We start from the raw sequence: 22,111 nt of genomic DNA, 5'->3' as shown, positions 1-22,111 counted from the left end.
CTGGAATATTCATACACATCAATTATCCCTCTATGGCAAGAACACAGGGCTCTTGCATTATGGTAACAAATACATTCAGAAGGCAGGGACATGATGACTTGAACACAGGAAGATTTACAGTTTTTTTTTCTTTATTGCTAGAACTTTTCATCTTTAGATTATTGCAATTTGCAGCACTAATGAATGGTCAACCTTAGACCCTCCATAGTAGCACATTTGGCGCATAAATGTGTGAGTAAACCCATTCACTCACACACAATGTGAGTGTACATGCACGCATTTGTATGACCCAACACCCTGCTCTCTGTCTTACTTATGGACTATGCTTAGATTGTCTTGATTCTCCATGGAGCAATCTGATAACCCAAGAGTAAAGATTTTCTATTAACAAAGTTTGGCTCTCAATGCTCAAACTTGTTTAGTTTGAGTCCTTTTGGTGGTGAGGAAGAGAGAATAGAAACTATCTAACAGGCTTTCGTCACATAAAAGAAAATACCTTAAAAGTCATAAGATCTGGCCGGGCGTGGTGGCTCACGCCCCTAATCCCAGCACTTTGGGAGGCCAAGGCAGGGGGATCATCCAAGGTCAGAAGTTTGAGACCAGCCTGGCCAACATGGAGAAAACCCATCTCTACTAAAAATACAAAATTAGCCGGGTGTGGTGGCGCATGCCTGTAGACCCAGCTACTCAGGAGGCTGAGGCAGGAGAAAGGCTTGAGCCTGGGAGGCAGAGGTTGCAGTGAGATGAGATTGCGTCACTGCACTCCAGCCTGGGTGACAGAGTGAGACTCCATCTCAAAAAAAAAAAATTTTTTTTTAAGATTGGCCAGGCATGGTGGCTCACGCATGTCATCCCAACACTTTGGGAGGCTGAGACGGGTGGATCACCTGAGGTCAGGAGTTCGAGACCAGCCTGACCAACATGGCAAAACCCCATCTCTACCAAAAACACAAAAATTAACTGGGCATGGTGACACACACCTGTAATCCCAGCTACTCAGCAGGCTAGGGTGGGAGAATCACTTCAACCCAGGAGGTGGAGTTGGCAGTGACCAAGATAGCACCACTGCACTCCAGTCTGGGCGACAGAGCGAAACTCCTACTCAAAAAAAAGAAAAAAAAAAAAAGTCATTAGATAAAAGATTACAGAAAAATTAATCATCTGGGAAATCATCCAAGGCATGAAAAAGACAGGGAAGAAAAGGTGGGTAGGCAGCTCTGGTATAATAATAAGTGAGGTTCCAATTCCTGGGGCCAAAGAGCCAAGGAGTATTACACATTTTCCTAAACTTTGCAGTTTGTCTAGAGAGTGCTCAAGAATTTATTTTAAAATGTTGGATCTCTGTGTAGGTATAGGCTTGCCTGTAGCTGATGTTAACACATATTCCCTGCAGCTTCTCCCTTCTTCTCTGTAAGTGAGGGGATTAGTGGGGCAGGGAGGAGCGGTGGGACATTCAGAGGCATCCCCAACCTGGGAATCCCATTAATCATAGGATGCTGAGAGCTAGGCAGGAAATCTGGGCAGGGTGCCAAAAAACCCTGGGGAAGCTTCTCTTTCAACCTCCACCTTCTGTTTGACAGTTGAGGAGAGAAAGTCCAGAGTGCCAGTCCAGTTCTCTGCCTCGCTACTTTCCAGGGTCTGGTTAAAATCATTCTATGAGACAAGACAGTCCATTCAGCACCATGGCCTCAGCATAGCCACAGGAGAGAGGGCTGCCACTTAAACAGCATTAGACGTTTTTAAAGCAGAAGGAAACTGATGCTCTTTCTGGAAGCTATAGAAAGCAGCAGTCTGTCCATCCCTCCTGCATTTGAGAATTCCCTCCTCTCAGGGCAGCTGTGTATCTCATCTCACAGCTCCGTACCTTCTTGCTGCAGTCTCAATGCTGCCACCGATGAGGTAGGAGTTTTAACAAACTGTCTGGAGAATAAACAACCCCTCAGCCTCTCTACCCTACTTGTGGCAGAGGAGGCGAAAGCAGGGAGATGAAGCAGAGTGCAGGCATGCTCCATTTAAACAAATAGATGATACATGTTAGTGCTTCATTAGGCACTGGCCTTTCCCCATTACTCAAGCATTCATTTGGGGCGTGTGCTTCCACATCAAACAGGCCAGGAAAAGAAAAGGCATTCATATAACAAGATCACGTCCACTTGGCTGAGAATGGAGGCGTGTGCTCAGCAAGAAAGCTCCAGCTGGCCTCACTGCCAAGCCTCCAGCAGAGGGTTCCCACACTCACTTTCTCCCAGGGTTTTTTGCAGAAGGTCATGCTTGGCTTGTAACTTGGTGATGAGGTTCCTGCCCTCCAGGTACTCTTTCATTTTCTGTAAGAGAAGAGGAGGAAAAAGAGCAATCAGACTCCAGAAGAAGAAAAAAATCATAGATGCTTAGCTGGACAATTCCCCTTCATAGAGGTCATTTGGGTTCTGACCCAATTTCTACCAGTCCATTTTTTCATTTCTTTAAGGCCCTGAGCATATGGGAAGCTGTTGACTTTCTTAGTGGATTAATATCCTCCTCAGTGTTTTTTCTGGGAGTTCCATGATGGCCAGTATAAAGAAACTGTTTCCCAGAGCCCTTCTGCAGTTTCACTGAGGAAGAGCAGGGAGGGTGGATGAACTCATTGAGCCCCAGTCTTCTCGGTGTGAGGACACACACCTGCTATCTGGCACCTCCACTGACATCCTGCCCTGTCCTGCCCTGCCCTGGCCCTGAAGGGGGGCATTCCATCACACCAGAAGCAGTGCCAATGGCAGGCTCAGTCCCTGCCTCAGTTGCAAGCCCGGCATGTGGAGCATCTTTGTTTGAGCCATATCCTCAACAGCTTCCTTCTCTAGTCTGCATGGAGTCTTTATGGAAAGCTTGTGATTTCTGAGCACTCAGTGGAAGGGGCTGCCATCCCCCACTTGCAAACACACATCCAGGCCCAAATGCAAGATGACGTTTTAGAAATGTGATCCCATCTGCTCTGACAGTCAAAATACGATTGCTGTGCTGCACTTTCAGAGTTGTTCTCACTCAACCCTTGTCTTCCCAGTGAGAGACCATATGTCCCCAGACAATTCATCAAATCTTCAAAACAACCCTAGGAACTGTTATCATCATCATCATCTCCATTTTACACATGAGAGCACTGAGGTTTCGAGAGTTTAATTACGTTGCTCAAGGTCAAACAGTAAGTGAGCGATGAAGTCAGTACCCAAATACAGGCAATTTGAAAATACAGTATGTACTCTTAACTATTATGACAAAATGCCCCATCCATCATGATACAGAGCGGAAGGAGAGAAGCAGAACTAAACTTCATAGTATTAACACTCTATGCATGCAGCAACATAGGAGGTTTTAAAGCACTCTAGCACATATTCTCTCATTTGACTCTTATGAAAATAACTCTGTAGGGCACATAGGGAAGATATTATTTCCTTATTACAGATAAGATGATCTCAAGGAAGGGGAGGTATCAAATAAATTCCTGATAGTTGTAAGCTAGCTAGTGGTAGTGTCAGGCCCAACCCAAGGCCTTTGGACTCTTAACAAAGTATCTTTTCTACTCTCCTCCACAGCCACTCTTGGGGTCTTAGTTTGCCTTGATTGTTTGCTGCTGCAGTGGTTCATCCTTCAAATCAGGGGCCATCTGCCTATGTCTGAACGCAGAATTCAAATAGCTGGGCATTCCAAAGTGTGATTCATGAATTACTGGTGATATGTGAGATCACTGAGGTAGTTAGGTAGATACACCATTTTAAATTGTAATAGTTCTGTCTTTTAAAGTATATTAAGCAAAACACAATTATACATCAAACCTTTGATTTCATGGATTACCATTTAGGATTAAGAGTGATAAAAATAAAAGGTAAATAGGGCCAGGTGCAAGGCTTAAGCCTATAATCATAGCACTTTGGGAGGCCAAATGGATCACTTGAGGTCAGGAGTTTGAGACCAGCCTGGCCAACATGGTGAAACTCCATCTCTACCAAAATAATACAAAAATTAGCTGGGCATGGTGGTGTGTGCCTGTAATCCCAGCTACTCAAGAGGCTGAGGTGGGAGAATTGCTTAAACCTGGGAGGCAGAGCTTGCAGTAAGCCAAGATCGTGCCACTGCACTCCGGCCTGAGCAACAGAGCAAGACTCTCATCTCAAAAAAAAAAAAAAAAAAAAGAAAGAAAAAAAAAGAAAAAAGAAAAGTGAACAAATGTGAGTTACTTTTTACTCTATACTTTTCTGTACAGTGTGAACTTTTAGATAAGAGCTTAGATCTAACTCTCTCTCTTGTTTAAAAACAAAAGAAAAATCTGCTTTCTCTGGGATGCAGTCCCTAGTCATCCCGTGTTCACCCAGATGGTCCTGTGTGTACCTTGCAAATCTCCAGGACAGCACTTCTCATACAGCCCTGTCACGAAGGGTTTATTACTCATATGTCTTTTTCTCCAGACTGCTTCCTCCGTATGGTCAGAGACCATGTCATTCATTATTCTTTGCATCCCTGATGCTTAGTACCACGCCTAGCAAATACTCAATAAATGCATGATGAATAAATGAATGAGCAGTCTCACTCTGCTCTGAGTTGACCTTTCCTCATCAGTTACAAACCAAGCCCCTAGTGTGCCAATCCTCTCTAAATTAAAACAAGCCAAAATCAAATCTTACACCAAATAATTTTTGCTACCTTATTCATGACCTGTTCCCTCTGTCCCTTTATGCTTTTGCACAAGAACATCTGCAAAAAAAGAGGCTCTGCTGTCACCTCCCCTTTCCCATCTGCTCCAGATGCCAGCTCACCTGCTGTCATTCTTCCCTGGGTAACATCTTAATCCCTAACCAATACCTAATTGTGGGCTTGGAACAGTACTTGAGGGCCCAGAAGTGGAAAGCCTTCAGGAAATATCCATTGCCAACAATGCAAGCCTCAAAAGCTTCTCTTTGGATGGTTATCCCAGGGGACTCTAAAGGTTTCATAGCGAGGAAAATTCACTGAGAAGTCTTAGCCTTCAGAACAAGGCTGGATTGCTCAGAAAACAGCCACAATTCTAAAAGGATAAGGATGCAAATTCTTTCCTCTTACTCTTGTTTTTACTTGTTATTCTGGAAATCATTTTTTTAATTCATGTTGACAATTCACTAGTTAACTCTGGCTGTCACTCGATGAACCATTAAAATAAATAACCTGGTAAAGAGGTATGGTGAATTACTTCAGGTTCCATTAAATCCTGAAGGATCATAACTGTGTCAAGGTATGAGCTGCATCTCTAATACTGACACGGAAACCACAGTTGGGAGTTTCCCATCTAGCCAGATATGGAAATGTAAAGGCATCTCAGAGTCTGCAGGCATGTTATTTTATCACTCCCCCATCCCATCCACAAGTCAGCACTCATCCATATGAGAGATTCGCTGGGGCTAAGTGACCTTATCTGTAATTGTTGAAAGTGAGTTAGAAGGCTCCGTTGCTGTTGGACAGACACACAGAGAAAGGAGGTGAGACTGCTAAAGAAGGCAAGGGAAGAATAGGTGATTTTCAATGACTTCTGGATACCAGGGGCCAGGAAAACGACTGCATCTCCACTATCCAAATCCCTTCCTTGGACAACAAGGATCACTTTCTTTACTTAAGGCATATTCCAACAATAGGTAATTCTTTTTCGTTCCATTCCCTACACCCAACTTCCTTCACCAAACACCTAAAACTTCATTTTCCTCAACGGAGAAGCAAAAGAAAGGATAATATTTTATTCTAGGTATCACCAAAATAAAATCAAGTTCCTAAAACACAGGCTGACCACTGCTCACCCCCAACAACTTTCATACTTAAAATAATCACAAAACTGAGAATTTCTTCAAAAAGTAGGAAGAGAAGCAAAAAGTCTATTGGGTGTTTTGCTTTGTGCCATTGTGAAACTTCAATTTTCCGTTTTTATGATCTCATTAATTCATTTCCCAATAATTTTTAATTGGTTATTAACTGTCAGCAGTGAGATTTATTTATTGAAAAGTATTAATATAATAACTTTTCTTTCTGCAACTTCCCTCCTTGACAGACATTTTAGTTACATTAAAATGAAAAAGCATGAGTTGGAATATTCTAGTCTTACCACTCACCAACTCTTCTAACCTTGAGCAAATAATTTAACCCTCTGAGTCTTAGTTTTTCCTTCTGAAAAATGAGAATAATATTTTTTTTCACAAGGTTGCTGAGAATGAAATTGGTTAACAAGCATTAATTTTTTTTTTTTTTTAAAAGATGGGGTTTCACCATGATGGCCAGGCTGGTCTTGAACTCCTGACCTCAGGTGATCCACCCACCTCAGCCTCCCAAAGTGCTAGGATTACAGGCGTGAGCCACCACACCCGGCTACCAAGCATTAATATTATTAGCACAGGGCCTGGCATAGAGCAGGCACTCAAAAAGATGTTCCTTATACCTGAATCACCTCCTCAGTGAACCTCAAAGCATTCCTTCCTAAACTTCTTTGCTTTGTGCTAAAATAAAAACAGCACAAAAGCAGAAGGTTTTGGGCCTTAAAAAAAAATAGAGGCACTAAAATGCATTTCAAATTTCATTTCTAAAAACTTCTTCCCTTTAAATACACTCTTATCATGGGGGTATAAAACTCACTGGACCTTTCTTATGCCTTGGATTTAATCTGTATGAACCCAAGACCCTAAGTATCCACTGCAGCAAGGCAGGAGGAGTGAGTACACCTACCCAGCCCATGCTCAGAGATACACAGATGTCATTAAAGTGGCTGTTTCCCCACCACGCAAGCACGCTGACATTTCCCCTCCTCCTGTCAATTTTTAAAATAGGAAACAGCTGTCACATAGAATCCATAATAGAGTAAACCTTAAATGGAGCACGTCTCCCCAGTTTAATGGACAACATAGGGCCATTCACACATTTGCGCTTGCTAGCACACATTTACCAAGGGCCTGCAAGAGACTATCAAGATAAAAAGATCTCAGACCACAAGTTCCAAGTCTGGTGGGCTCTCAGTGCCCCAGTGGCCAAGGCATTGCCTCCTCTCCTATTACCTTCCTCAAACCTGTCCCTAAGAATTCAGACTGTTTAGCTTTGTTACTTTATTGGCCATAATCCTTAACCCCTTCACTGTTCTATCCCCCATATAAGAACCTAATTCTTCAACTCCCCATAAAAGGAAATACTTAGGAGAAATGCCAGCCTTATAAAGCTTTGTTTGGTAAACCTTGGCTAAACAGCAAGCATCACCGTCTATGAGCAGTGAGTTTGTTAAACGAATGATGGCACATTCAGGCAGTGGAATTCTGTCCAGCCATTAAAAAAGGAGGAAGATCTTTTTGGACTAACATAAAAATAAGATAAATAACGTTACAAAAGTAAAGAATTGTATAAGTAGATTCCTTGACATGTACAGGTTAAAAAAAAAAGGTAAGAACTGTATAAGTAGAATACTTCTATTTTGGCTTCCATTTTTTTCATTACATTTCTAATGTAATTTATTGTGTTAAAGGGTATTTACAGATATGCCAGTTGTTGTCCATGCATAGAGTATCTTCTGGAAGGACACAGAAGAAACTGGTTTGTTTCAATCACTAGCAGAGGGAGGGGAGTCAGGAATGGGAAGAAACATTATAGTACAGTTTTCTGTATACCCTTTTGAAATCTTTGCATCCTTTAAAAATATCTATTTTTAACAATCACAGTAAAAAAGACAATGGGTAAAAAGTAGACATTGCTGAACTATGTGTTATAGAAGATAAGTGATAAACACAAAGCCAAGAAGATCAGGAAACATGTCCTCACTGAGGGCAAATAAGAGGCGAAAGTTGCTGAGCTGCTCTTCAGCCCTTCCCTTCACCTCTGCTTCTTCCACAGGGTGTAGAGAAGCAGCCTGTGGCCAGAGACCCTGCAACCAGAGTGGTGGGTCCAGCTTTTGTGAGCTACCCATCCTCTCTGGATTTTTTTATTTCCTTCGTTCCCTTCGTTCCCTTCCTTCCCTTCCTTCCTCCCTCCCTCCCTCCCTTCCTTCCCTCTGTCCCCTTCCTTCCTTCCCTTCTCTCTCTCTCTCTCTCTTTCTCTCTTTCTCTCCCCCTCTCCTTCTTTTGACAGAGTCTCACTGTCACCCAGGCTGGAGTGCAGTGACACTATCTCAGCTTACTGCAACCTCTGCCTCCCAGGTTCAAGTGATCCCCCCACCTTAGCCTCCTGAGTAGCTGGGACTACAGGTACCCACCACCACACCCGGCTAATTTTTGTATTTTTAGTAGAGATAGAGTTTCACCATGTTGTCCATGCTGGCCTCTAACTCCTAGCATCAAGAAACCCACCCATCTCGGCCTCCCAAAGTGCTGGGATTACAGGCATGAGCCACCATGCCTGGCCTATTTGTTTTTTTAATCTTTCAAATGAGAAGGTTGGGTTAGATAATTTTTTTTTTTAAACTGCTTCAAGTTTCTTAACTCCACAATTATTTTCCTGAGACTCTTGCAAGCAACTTTATAGGTCATGCCCCAATTCCCAGTTGATGTTAGCTGGGCAAATCAGTCCAATGACAGCCACACATGGTCAGACAGTTTTCCTAGCAGCCCTCTTGGTCACTAGGCACACTACCTAGGAGTTGAGCTGTGACAAGGGACCTCTTCCTAACCTTCCAAAAGACAGGATCTTCCAGGATGCTCTGATGTTTTTGAAGGGCATAGAGAAACACACGGGCAATGTGTGCAGGGGCAACAGACTAAAGCAAGCACATTTGCGGTTGTATTGGCTTTGTATGGGTTGTACGGTAAACAGGCAGTTACTCTGCTTAATGTGGGTATCCTATTTTCCATATATGTGTATTTCACCACCCAAAAAAACCCTTTTATCATGAAATTAATCATCTGATGCACTTCAAGCACCAGTCACAAAAATGATGAACTTGCACAGAATTCCACTGCTAGGCAAGCCCAGACAAAACTCTTCCTGTTAGCCAAGGAAATTTACACACAATTTTGATTAAGTGGCACTAGGGCCACAAAAGACAGGAAATGGGTTAGAGGACATCTATGTATTGAGACAGAAAGTGAAAGGATGGGCAGGATTTGAGAGGTTACCAGTTTGAATATGGCCATTCCTGCTTTAGTAAAGGTCAACTTTGAATAAATATGTTACAGAATTCATTTAAAGCCAAAAAGCAATTCTGACAAAAACTATCTTAAAATACAAGATTTTTAGGTCCAAAATTTCTTACTTAACCTAAAAAATGGAAATCTTAGCAATGTGATGAGATTGGGTCATTTAAATAGTGTTATATCTAAGCAGTCCAGACAGACCAGCTAAACAATCCTATTACTAAAAGCCTCTAGAGAGTGTTCAACAAGCTCCTTAGATAATGAAGCTTGGGGCAGCGGCACGTCCCTCATTATAGTCAGAAAGTTCTCTTAATGTGTGAGCCAGGTTTTTGTGTGCATTTATATTTTCCCACATGCTGCTCTTTCCTCAAGGAATGCCATTCTCCTCCCGACTCCCTGCCTGCTTCACTCATTCTTCAAGATCAAGCACAAAAGTCACTTTGTGTGTGATGCTTCCCCAACTCCACTCATCCTGGCTGCCATTCACGCACAAGTGTATATACGCATTTTTACATTTTACATTTTTTAAATTACAAAAATCAACCTAGTATAACTGTTTAGATATACATGAAGTAAAAATGAACGTTCTCCCTTTATGTGACCCATCTCCCATCATGTCCCTCTTTATCTTACACTCGCAGCATTCCCAGCTTGTAGCACAGTGTCTGGCCAATAATAAATCCTCAAATAATGATCAATGAATAACTTAATAATGATTAATAAGTAAATTAATGATGATGGTGAAGATAAATTTTTAGCATTTATTGAACACTACAAATCAGGCAGTGTGTCAAATATTTTACAAAAATGAAAGAATGAGCCAAAATGTCATTCTATTTTTTTGTATAGGTTTTAATATTTTACTCATAAATATGCTTAAAGAATATTATATGACTTAGATTGTAAAACAATATGTACAGCAGTATCCTATTTTTTATAATAAAATTATAAATATGGGCTCACATATGTGTTTGTGCACACATAGAAAAAAGATGAGAAAGAAATATATCCTAATACCATTATCTCTAGGAGGTAGAATTATGGACAGTTTTTATTTCCTTCATTTTGCTTCTAAATTTTATATAATGAGCATATTTGGCTTTGCATCATAATTTTTAAAAAGTTGTTTTAGAAGAATAGTACTGATAAATTATTCCCTTTTAGCAGTTTTCGCTAGGATTAAAAAAAAATGAGGAAGTCTAAGCTTAATTAAAAAAACAGATTTCTTTAAAAAACGTTAGCAAATCATTAGTGTTCTTAATAGAGAAAGGGCAGTGTTCAAAGAAGAATTAAACAAACTGTTCCAGTTGCAGGAAAAATTCAATTTACTGCATGCAGACTGTTTCTTGACTGAAAAGTTAATTCCTTTCATTCAGAACCAGTATGCATATTCACTGGCTATATTTCATGTCACATCTGCAAACTTAATTTTTCCTTTCTTGGTCATCAGAAGATTAGGAAATAAATTTTAGTCCAGGCAAGATCCTACTTGGCAAGCTCAAAATAACTCAATTATTAAAAAGCAGCACCAAAGACCAGTAGCAACCTCCCAAAGGACTGTTAACGATACTTAAAAAAGAAAAAAAGAAAAGAAAAAAGGGTCCGACTGCCTAAAAGAAGACTAGAGACACATGAATAAGAAAATATGATGTTTTGGAATTATGTGCAAAATAGTAATGCTGCATATTACCCATCCTTTAAGTTTTGGTAATAATTAGAAGTTCGCCTTTCATGATCCACTGTGCCTGAGAAGGAAATAATGAAAGCCTACTAGCTTGTTAAAAATTTCTTAAAAAAGAAAATCTTCTTAGTGGTATACTTGGGAGCATCTTTCTCTGTAGGGGTCATGTTAGTCATACACAACTTGTAAATGTTTGCACCTTTAAGTGCAGGGATGGCCTCTGAGTATGCCCACATTCATATCTAAGATATTCAACATCTGTCCTTCAGACACTTAACAAGGACTCTGAGTTCCAAATCTCCCTTGTGCAATGCAGTACATGCTGACACTCTTTAAAAGCCATAGTGCTCCCTTACTGTGAAATAAAACTGCTCTGTCTCTTGCTGGTTGGCTCTCCTCTTAGCAATGCTGGGCTTGCTCATGAAGGTTTCAGACACCGTGGACTTGACAGACTCCATGGAGTTGCTGTACTGGAAGCAGTCAGACACATCAAAATCCTCAACAGTCACAATGTCCTGGATGGTCTGCAGGGTGGCCTCCATTGTCTTCTTCACCTGCCATGACAAGGGCCAACAGAATGCATGAAGGGTGGGTTGCAAAACAGCAGGTGATGGAGAAGCTTGAAGAGAGTGGGCTGGGGAAGGCCAGAGGATGCCATCAGAGTGTGCAGCTTTGCTTCCCATTGGACAGTGCTAAGTGAGAGATAAACATCACATGGACTCTGCTATAGCATGCTCCTCTCTACAGTGAAAACCTAAAAGCCACTACAACCTCTCATGCTGTGTACTTGACCCAGATCTTTTAATGTTTACTTTTGAAATTTAATATTAGCATTATAATACAAGTGTTAAGGGAAAGAGAATAAAATAAATCTGAACCAATCCCATCATATAAACAGCTAATTAAAATGTGTGATGGGCCTAGTACTGCAAAGCCTCAGGTTCTGTTTCATGACCTTCAACAAACTGATGAACTTGTTTGCTCATTTGCAAACTAAGTGACCTATCCCTACTTCTTCCTGATCTTCCTGGGGAAAGTGAGATTTACTGAGACACAAGATAAGAAGCCATCTGAGCTCAACAGAAAGCTGGATCACTTGCCCTTTTGAACTGCTTTCTGAAAGCAAATACGCTGAGCCCAGAAGAAACTCACCCTTTCCTAAGAGGACGGAGACGTTTGAAGTGTCAAAGTCAAAGGCCTCTGTTTGTTTGAACATGATGGAAAAAGCTAGGCATGAGGAGGTGGTTTCAGAGACACAATATTGTTCACACAGCTGCCAAGTGCCATTTTGATTAAATGTGTAGAGGGGAAAAAAGCACTGTGCAAAAGCTCAAAATAGAGCACAACCTTTGGCAATGCAAGAGCAACTTCCTGAAGTTCAAGGGCAGGATGTAGCAGAGCGGGAAAGTCCAAGCCTACATTTGGCTAGGAAATGTTTGTGGCCGCCCGGACATTCTCTGCATGCTCCTTCCACCTGCTCCCAGACGGGCAGCAGCAAAAGTTTCAACAGGGAAACTTAAGAGTGTGGCTTTGAACCTCGTAAGCAGGAAACTCACCTCTTCGTTTTCAATCTTTAGAGTGGATAAGCGAGACTGCAGTTGTTGGCATCTCTGTACCAGCTCACTCTGGACAGGCTGCTGGGCACAGAGCTGGGAAGCCTAACAAAAGACAGCAACACCAGGTCAGAAAAAGAATACAATTCCTTTGGCAGTTCCATTGCCAGTTCATTACTGGCAATGAAACCACCCATATTCAAGGTATAAGGCTTGTGGTTTCTGTGTTGAAGCAAAATCCAAAGCCAACTTGTGTGAGCCTCTTCCAGGACCAAATAGTACCTGAAAGAATGGAGAGGAGGATCTGTTTGGAGCCCGGCAGGGGTAGGTCTGTGCAGGGTTTACAGCTTCATGGAAGGCTGAGGAGGCTGGAGAAGAGTGCCTCAGGCAGCCCCAGCTCCAGAAACACAATGCTTTGGCACAGTGAGGATTTCCTGCCAAAGGTCCAAGTGGCCACCTCTCTGGCCCCTCCCTCATCCCCCTTTCTACACCAGAGTGAAAGCAGAAGAGAAGTAGGTCAGCAGGCTAACTTGTCACTGCTGGCAGCCAGCATGTGTTTATAAATCCAGGCCATGCATGAGAGCTCTGATTCAATGAGAAAGTGTGAAGCCAGGAACAAGTTCTTTGCCTATGCTAGAAGGGCCGAGAGGGCATGGAATCTGGAGGAAGTTGGCATTTTCCAAAGTGCCATCATTTTACCCCAGGCCTTCCCTAGACCTGTAAGAGAGAAGTCTGCCCTTAGCTAAAGGATTATTGCCAATTAGCTTTTTCCTGTGTGAAAGAATGGCTGTTCCACTGTCTCCTGATGGGGATGTAGTTAAGGGATGACGTCATTCACAGTCCCCTGGATGACAGATGAGGAGCAGAAGGCTGAGAGAGGTGGGAGGCAGGACCCATGTGGAGGCAGCTCCTGTCACCTTGTCACTGTTCGTTCTCTAGCCTCTTGTCTGCAGACAGACATCTGGATAGAAATGGCCTCCTTCCTCCTCAGCAACGAGTGGGCACATTCATATGCCCACGGACCATTCCCTTGCTTGAAAGGACAAAATCTCTCTTCAAATGGAGGGGGCTGGGACTTGACCTTTTCTTCCATTGGTTTTTAAGCTCTCAACTGACTTGACCTCCTCCCTCAGCTGAGAGGCTGGCCTGAGCCAGCTCTCAGATCTGGAGAGAGCTGACTTCACTCTAACTTTTGGATAAGCAGACGCAATGGAGAAAGCTCAGTGGCCAGAACCGGTTAGCGCCAATAGTGAAACTCTCTGGCTGCCTGATGTCACTGGTCAGGCATCCAGAGTCCCACAGCCTCTGAGGGCACCAAAAATGGAGCCAAGCACCTCCTCCTAGTACATCTGAGAGCACTTGGCATCAATTCATGTGCTGTGTACCCCAGAAAACCAGTTAGTGTGGGACCCTTGCCAATTTCAAGGCTTCCAATCAAAATGCCACCCAATCTTTGGCCCTAGTTCAACAACTTCCAGGCAGCTCCCTCCTGTTGCCTCCACAATCTGCAGACAACCCACACTGATGGGGATAGACTGGCTGTAGAGGCCAAGAATGACCCACCCTTTCTTCTCTTTTTATTTTTCACTCACATGAAGGCTAGGCTAGAATGTGGAATCTTTACAAGCTCCAGGATTGGTCCTGGCCCCTGCCTCGCTCAGCCACTGATCAGCTATATCACACAAAGGGATGGCCCCAGCAGAGGAGTGAGCTATTGATTTTTAAAGTAATCCAGACCTAGCAGAGAGGAATCATGGAGGGAAAAACCGCCTCCAAACCTGTTCCTTTAAGAAGTAGCAGAGCTGATGGTGATGCATGCTTTGGCAGTGGTCCGCTACCGGGGTGCAAGGTAATACATTCCAGCTGCACTCTGGAGTATGGAAATAAGGCTCTGACAGGGGAGGAGGGGCCTGAGCACCCAGCATCTGGGTTCCCTCTTTATGAAGACAAGCTGTTTGGCTCAGAAGGCAACTCAATCACTAACACCGGAAAATATATCACTCCACTCAGCTGGTCCCCAAGTTCCACGGATCCCTGGGACGGAATCTCAGTGACAGCTGGAGAAGGGGCTTGGAAGGCAAGTTTGACCAGAAGCCAGGGCAGGTGAGGAATGGGGCTTCCTGAGGCTTGGTGACGCCCCTTCCCCCAACTCTAATTGCACATGCTGCCATCTCACTTCTCCATCTGTTCAGACACTGACAACATTCCCTAAGCCACAGCAATGGAAATGAACTGTAAATGGTTTGATTTTCCCCAAGAAAGAAAGGAAGGAAATCATGTCCATGTTTCTGTCTCTAGGACAGGGTCTCACTCTCCATAGAGGCTGACTGATGACAGCAAATCCTCTGGTTCCACTGCCACAGCTGTCATTCTGGAGCAGGGATTTCTAGACTCTGGATACTAATCTTAAGGGAAGCATCATTCCTGAGTAGTGCACATGTTGCTGTTTTTGGTCCTCTGGCATCCACTCCTCTCTTTTTGGTAGCTTTGGTCTGACTGCCTTCAGCGGGGGGAACCTCTTACTCTACAGCTCAGGTCATGTGCTTTGCATGGATGCAGGCATAAGCACTTCACGCAATCAAAACCAATGAGACACATGAAACTTTGTGGGGGCTTCGAGAAGAGAGGCAGATACTCTTTCCACTAGATTTCATCCTACCAGGAAAGGCTGGAAATGCAGTCACCTTGCCTCCATGGGAGAATGGCTTGTCTGAGAATGGAACTAATACACAGGAAGTGGTACAGAGACAGCAAAACAGTATCTTGGTAAAATTCCTCCTCCTAAAACCAACTATACCCAAAGGTCCATCTTGATCTTTTCTATCACATAAGCCTCTACAACGTCCTTCTGATTTCTCCAATAGGTGAAATGATGGCTCTTACCCACAGGAATGAGGTTCACTCTGACTTGTACACATAACCACACAAGTAGAACCAGAAGATTTAGAGCAATGAAAACCCAGGAGCTTCTCTTGCCTCTCACTTTATTTAGGCCCTTCTTAGTCTAGTCACTGGAGGCAAGAGTCCAAAACAAAGCCCCATGTTCATGCTTCCCTGTCTGGGCAACCAGCGTCAGGCCTTTGGGATGGCATCTTAGCTCCTGTCCTTTCTGCAGATACCTATTCTTTTTAGTTCAATACCCCAAGCAAAACTATACACTTTATCACAATCTTCTAACCTCTGGAGAATAAGATTCTTCCGAACTCTGCCAAATGGCAAAAGATCACAGCATTCCCTGCCTAGCCCTCGCTTCCCCACTAAAGCCTCTAGGATGTGGGCCCACCTCAGCTCTCATTTCTTCTAGCCTCACCACTCCCTCACTTTCCTTTCACCATCCTGAACGGTTGGTAGTTTTTAGAATACACCTGCTATTTTTAACCTTCGTTGATCTTGCTGGGCCCCTTTGGATGCCCCCTCTCTATGCATAGTTCTAACTCTCTCCAAACCTTAGTGACTTTATTCCCCAGATTGTAAGCTCCCTGAAGGCTTTAATCCCTCATATCTGCAACCAAGCCAGAGTGTCTGACAGCAGGCACTCACTAGCTGTTTGCTCAGTTAGTGGAATGTGCCTCACCCACCTGACAAGAAGCCAGGCCCAGGCCTCTTCCACCGCAGAATAATGTGGCTTCTGTGTAATGAATTTAGACACAAGTTCACTCAAGCCCCTTGAGGATGGGGGTACAGGGAGAAGGACTCACCATATCCCCCATGTGGGGCTGAAACTCAAACTTCATAGGGGGGCAGAAGACGTTGTTGTACATCTCCATGAGGCGCTGCTTATCACTGGTGGCATCCAGGTTTTCTACTGCATTCTCGATGGCATCCAGACCCTCGTGCTTCGACTGTTCCAGGTTTAACTCAGCAGAGAGGAAGGTGCGTAGAGCCCGGTTCAGACTTGCATGGTAGCCTAAGTCACAACACTGCTGTGGGAAGGAGAAGGTACATGAGCACACCATGGACAGCCCCAAGGCTTAGTGGAAACGGAGGGTGGTCCAGAGGGCAGATCTGACCACATCAATAGGCCTGGCTGTGCAGTGAAAGACAGTTGACATCCTGACTTCCATGGCCTAGGTGAGAGTTCTCCGTTCTTGACTCCCAATTCAATGGTTAAACACACCCTTGAGGGCCGTGAGGTGGTTAGAAGGAAGAAGATTCATAAGGATAAAATGACATTATTTAATTAAGTGCTATTTCGTAAACATGAGAAGAATTGAGAGTTAAACAGAAGGCTCTTCCATTTTTAGGTTTATCTGGTGTTACCATTATAACAAAATTCAACAATAAAAATACAACCTGCCACTCACTGAGGGTTACTGTGGTTAAATCACTATACAGCAACCAAGCCAGGCCATTTCAGGGTTCTGAAAGCAGGAGTATTGCAACAGCAGCTCATGTATGCAAGCTCAGCTCTAGGTGGGAGAAGGACAGAATGGGGAGCTGACTCTGTGGGTCATCATCCCCGCCAACTCCCAACATCTTAGGATAGGCCTTAACTGCGGACTAGGATTTCTGACATGCCTCCTCCTTCCTGGCATCTGACAACAGATGCCCCTGCGCTACAGAAATAGTATTTATAAAACTAAAAAGCTCTATGCATAAATGTTACTGGGGAAATTCATGCCATGTAAAGGATTCTTGATTTTTACAACAAAATGCAAAAAGAAAAATGGTATGAAAGAGGCAATTGTATAAAAAAAAAAGCACCGGTGGCAGAATCAAGCAACCTTGGAAAAGCCACTCCCCTTCTCTGAACCTGTTTCTTCCATAGTAAAACAAACAGATTTGGCCAGGCCAGTGGCTTTCAAGCAGTAGACCAGCGCTGGCACTGAAGTTACCCTGGAGAAGTGGGTAAAAGGACAACCCAACTGCTAGGACTTGGAGCCTTCTACTCCTCCTTCAATCAAGCCAGCTCTGTTCTTTTTTTCTATTTAATATTTAGGGATTCTATATAAGGTCTGGTTTGAAGAAAGAATTCTTTTGTTAAGAGAAAAGCCTGAAAATCCCTGGACTAAATGTAATCCTTAAGGCTTTCCTCAGCAATGGCATTCTGTAACTCCATGATAATATTCCCCAACCCTCCCAAAGGACCTAGAGATCCCAATTCCTTGGCCATCCATCGCCATCCTCTCTATTGCTTAAGCAGCTTTGAGGTCCAGGTCCTGAGAAGAAACATCAGAGAAGAATCCATGCACAGAGTAAGGCCATCTGCCTGACTGCCATTTCATTGCACAAGCAAGCATCAAATTAACCCTCCCCACAGCCTTTTCCTCTCATCATCATCACACTGGAAGCAGCCACTATTGGGGAAGAAAAGGCATATGACATGCCTCCTCTTTCCTGGCATCTGACAAGAAGCTCAGTGAGAGCATCAGTTGGGCTGGGCTCTGGGTTTAGTGCCAACGGGCCCTGGCAGCTGCCTGGCTGCAGCAGAATAACAGCAGTTACAGCTTAACTAGAGGCAGAGGATGGAAAGACATTAAATTCAGTTGGGAGGGAAGAGCAAATCGAAGCTAGACAAAAGTGGCTGATTAGGAGGCTGCACGTGCACGGGCCCTCTGGGAGATGCTGCTGGTCTCACCAGGCTGCCCTTGAACCTGTAAACCTTCCTGACTAGCTCTATGTAGACCCTCTTGATGAGCTCTATGCCTGTGAGTCTAATGAACAGAAGTAATACTGCCCACTGAGCATGTGTGTGGGTGAAGAGGGTGAGAGCAGAAGGTAGAATTTAGGAGAGGAAAGGTGCCCTTCAAAAAGCCTTTACCTATTTTTAGTAATTCCCCTTTCCTCTCTATTCTCAGTACCTCTACCCCTATTCATACCCTTACTGTCTTACACCAGTGCTATCTGCTTCACTGTCCTAACATGCGACTTTAATTATGGCACTTTCCTGTTGAAGAACCTAAAATACCTTTCATTTTTTTCCCCCAAGGTAAAATCCACCTTCTCCAGTTTTAAAATTTAAAAAATCCTTCTATTTCACTAAGTGTGCTTACTATACATCAGTCCATGTGCTACGGGCTTTATATACATTCTACATTTTAATCCTTATAATAACCTCAATGAAGTTGATATTATCTTAATTTTCCAGGTTCGAGAGCTGAGGCTGAGTGAAGTTAAATAATTTGAGAGAGCTTCAATGGCCAGAACAAATTGTAATCTGTTTTCAGTCTACCATCCAACATCAGCTCCCTTTATTTTCTTCCTCAGATTCATCTACTCTAATCCAATGACATACTCTCTGTTTAGGGTAGAGTTCTAGACTTCAAATCAGCTATATGGCCATAAGCTAGTTACTTAATACCTTTGGGCCTCAAATGAGGATAACACCAGCCTCATAGGTTGTGTAGGCTAATAGGCAATATATTTACATATATTTGGTACCATGTAGACACTTAAAAAAATACTAATATAGCTCCAAATCCACTGATCTCTCCTCTTCAGCTCCCAGAATGTCCTCTTCCTTAAATGTTTCCCACGCCTCTCACCTATTGGAATTGGACCAGATCTTCAAGATCCAAATTAAAATTCTCAGCCTCTGGGAAGCCAGCCAGCTCTGTAATCCTGGACTCCAATGACCATGGCCTCTACTTAGAACCACACTAATCTGTAGCTCTCATATGACAAGGAATACTTCTTCATTCTATGACTCGCCACGTCATATCACCCAAACCAGGCTAGCTTCTAACCCTTCTTTACATGCCTCAGCAATAGGCCTTGCTCACAGTAGGCACTTAATTTCAGTGACTGACAGCACAAGTACAAATTCCAGCCTCTCAGGAAATAAAACACTTAGGCTGAATACTGACCTAAGTCAAGTGGGTAGATGGGGCCAGTGAAGCCTTTTGTTTTGCTCACTCTATGGCCAAAGGAAGGCTGGGAGTTTTCCCAGGCTGGTGTACTGTCTCTGTTTATATAACTGTTCTGTAGCTTCTCTGTGCCAGTGAATGAGGGTCTGAGTCACAATGTGCCCCTGGCTCCTCCACACCTCTAGCCTACCAGGAAAATTCAGAAGAGGTTCTGCAGAGTCTTGACTATCTACATACCTGCAAAGGCAACAGCCAGAAACCCAGTCTTTAGCAAAGAAGCAATATCTGGCAAGGTTAGGTAAATGAGATTTGAATATTTCACCCTGTTCCGAGGAGAATCCCAGTAAGTAGAGGAAGCGCATTATTTTGCCCACAATGGGGACAAAGCATGCTTTCCATGGCTTCTGATTTCTGTAGCCACGCTGGGCTCCCCTGGCCATTTCTGAGTTATATAAATGTTTGATGAAAAATCTCTCAGGGGAAATCAAATTTTTATAAGAATTTAATGACCACCCATCCAGATGTATGATGACTTGAGTTGATAGCTCATTAACCCTTTCCCAGCTGATATCCTCACCCAGAGACTCCATAAGGCCTGGAAAAGAAAAATGGGTGTTTCACAACAGCCACTTCAAGTTCATACAGAAGAAAAAAATAACTGTCCTTAATGATATTTCTTACTGAAACAGCCAAGTTCCCTCATGTCAGACTTGGGTGCACATGGTGTCACAGACCTTCTACACATGTACACGGCACTCACAACACTCCAGCTATGCATGAGGACAATGCCCTGTTCTTCATTCATCCATCTGCTCCTGGGTTGAGAGAGCCACAAGAGTACGGGGGAGGAAAATTACATTCCACTGAGCCTACAGTTCTTAGACGCTATCAAATGAGCTCAGAGCGTCTTTTTGGCCTGAAGTCAAGGTTTCCCCAATGTGGCAGATGCCTCATGTGGATTCCTACAGTCTGAAGTTTAAATCTTACACTATACTATAAAAAGAAGTCAGAGGCTAGTCCTTGGTCAATGTAATGGCATCAACAAAAATAACTTCTTTTCACTTATCCTCAATGCCTTATGCACACATTTGGCTTCAAAACCACTAGGAAGGAGGCAGAAGGGCGTATATGACACAGATGGCAATGGACTGAAACAGGATTCATCCCATGTGTAAAAGCAAGTTCTGGATACTGTTAAGATCAGGATGCCAATATCCCAGGCTCCTCACTTAGTCCTGCTCTAACTGCATCCTTTTGGCCCTTTTTATTGCATAGATCAGCAAGAAAAAGTAAGAAACTACTGATAGATGCAAACAACATGGACAAAGTTCAAAAACATTATGCTGGGCAAAAGATGCCAGATACAAAAATGGATAATCCCATCTTTGTGAAGTTCTACAATGGGCAAAACTAATTTATGTTGAAAGAAATCATAACTGGTTGCCTCAGGGTGGGGGACTGACTGGGAAGAGACAAGAGAAACCTTCTGAGGCAATGGAAAGATACCTCTTTTTTGTTGTTGTTTGTTTTTGAGATGGAGTCTTGCTCTGTTGCCCAGGCTGGAGTACAGTGGTGCCATCTCAGCTCACTGCAACCTCCGCCTCCCAGGTTCAAGCGATTCTCCTACCTCAGTATCCCAAGTAGCTGGGATTACAGGCATCCGCCAAAGTGCCTAGCTAATTTTTGTATTTTTAGTAGAGACAGGGTTTCGCCATCTTGGCCAGGATGGTCTCGAACACCTGACCTCGTGATCCACCTGCCTTGGCCTCCCAAAGTGCTGGGATTACAGGCGTGAGCCACTGCACCTGTCCCGTGGAAAGATATCGCTTATAAAAATATTTATTCTATATCAAATATTTGACAAATTTGTCAAAACTCTTGAAACTGTAATACTTAAGTTTACTGTATGTAAACTATACATCAAAACAATATGGAAAGGTACAAAAAGAAAAACCAATCTTAGCTTAGATGATCATCTTCCTTCTCTTTCTATTCCTTTCTTCCTTCAGTAAACACACTATGTGCTCAGCTAAATATTAAGCATGGAGGCTACTAAGGTAAAGAAAACTCCTGGTTCCTGCTCTCACAGAACTTAACAGAGGAGACTGGGATCTTCCTTTGTTCATAGTACAGTGGCTCAGAAGCATTTTTTTGGCTCCCAACTCACAATAAGAAACACACCTTCTATTGTCACACACCTCCCACAGATGTGCAAGTGTGTACATACATATCTAACATAAAAGTTTCACATAATCTTACTGATGTGACGTACTCTAATATTTTCTTTCTTATTCTAGTCTTGTCTATTCATTGAAAAACACAGGTTACACCAATAAAAGTGACTTCCTGACTTCCCTAATGAATCTGACTGATGGTTTGAAAAATGCTGTCTTAGAGTCTATGAATACCTCTAGGGCAAGAACTACTATATTCCATTTGTACCCCTGACACTGAGTACCTGGCCTCTCTCTAAATAAATACTTTCTGAACATTTACAGAGCAGAATAATACAACTTTTTTTTTTTTTTAAAGTAACGAATGTGTCTTCATCTCAGGAAAAACAGCAACAAAAACCCAAGCAGCCAACAAAATAAAACAAGACACAACTAAAATATAGCAGCAAAGAAACATGAGAAACTTTATTACTACCTATGTAGTCTTTCGATCACAGTGATCCAGACCTACACCCTGCCAAGTACTAGGGCAGCTTCTTTTTCAATGGCATTTCATACCACATCCTGTGAAATTAGGCTCTGAACAGACTTTTTTTTTTTCTTTTTAATGATGGAAGTACAGTACAAAATACCTTGCTCTTGGGATGATTTTTTTTTTTTTTTGTTAGATTCTCCCTCTGCCACCAGGCTGTCTGTAGTGCAGTGGTGTGATCTTGGCTTACTACAATCTCTGCCTCCCAGGTTTAAGTGATTCTCCTGCCTCAGCCTCCTGAGTAGCAGGGACCATAGCTGCGTGCCACCACTC

General features: G+C 43.1%; 1 protein-coding gene across 7 annotated transcripts in view; it reads right to left on the bottom strand.

The window, feature by feature from the left end:
- Window positions 1-22,111, bottom strand: part of SRGAP2 (SLIT-ROBO Rho GTPase activating protein 2) — a 266,495-nt gene that overhangs the window by 42,685 nt on the left and 201,699 nt on the right. For 4 of the 7 annotated variants that reach the window (XM_032289007.1, XM_032289009.1, XM_032289012.1 and 1 more), the window contains exons 8-11: window positions 16,025-16,249; window positions 12,330-12,431; window positions 11,130-11,327; window positions 2,240-2,324 (exon numbers count right to left, since the gene is read on the bottom strand). In XM_032289007.1, coding sequence (XP_032144898.1) covers window positions 2,240-2,324; window positions 11,130-11,327; window positions 12,330-12,431; window positions 16,025-16,249 — 610 coding nt within the window. The remainder of the gene's footprint in view (window positions 1-2,239; window positions 2,325-11,129; window positions 11,328-12,329; window positions 12,432-16,024; window positions 16,250-22,111) is intronic. The other 3 variants (XM_032289008.1, XM_032289010.1, XM_032289013.1) reach the window with 1 other exon arrangement.

Source organism: Sapajus apella, unplaced genomic scaffold, assembly GCF_009761245.1.
Source record: "Sapajus apella isolate SASKATOON/1434 unplaced genomic scaffold, GSC_monkey_1.0 scaffold22, whole genome shotgun sequence".
Taxonomy (NCBI): domain Eukaryota; kingdom Metazoa; phylum Chordata; class Mammalia; order Primates; family Cebidae; genus Sapajus; species Sapajus apella.
The sequence above is the reverse complement of the archived record's forward strand: the minus strand, read 5'-3'. Positions and strand labels throughout refer to the sequence as shown.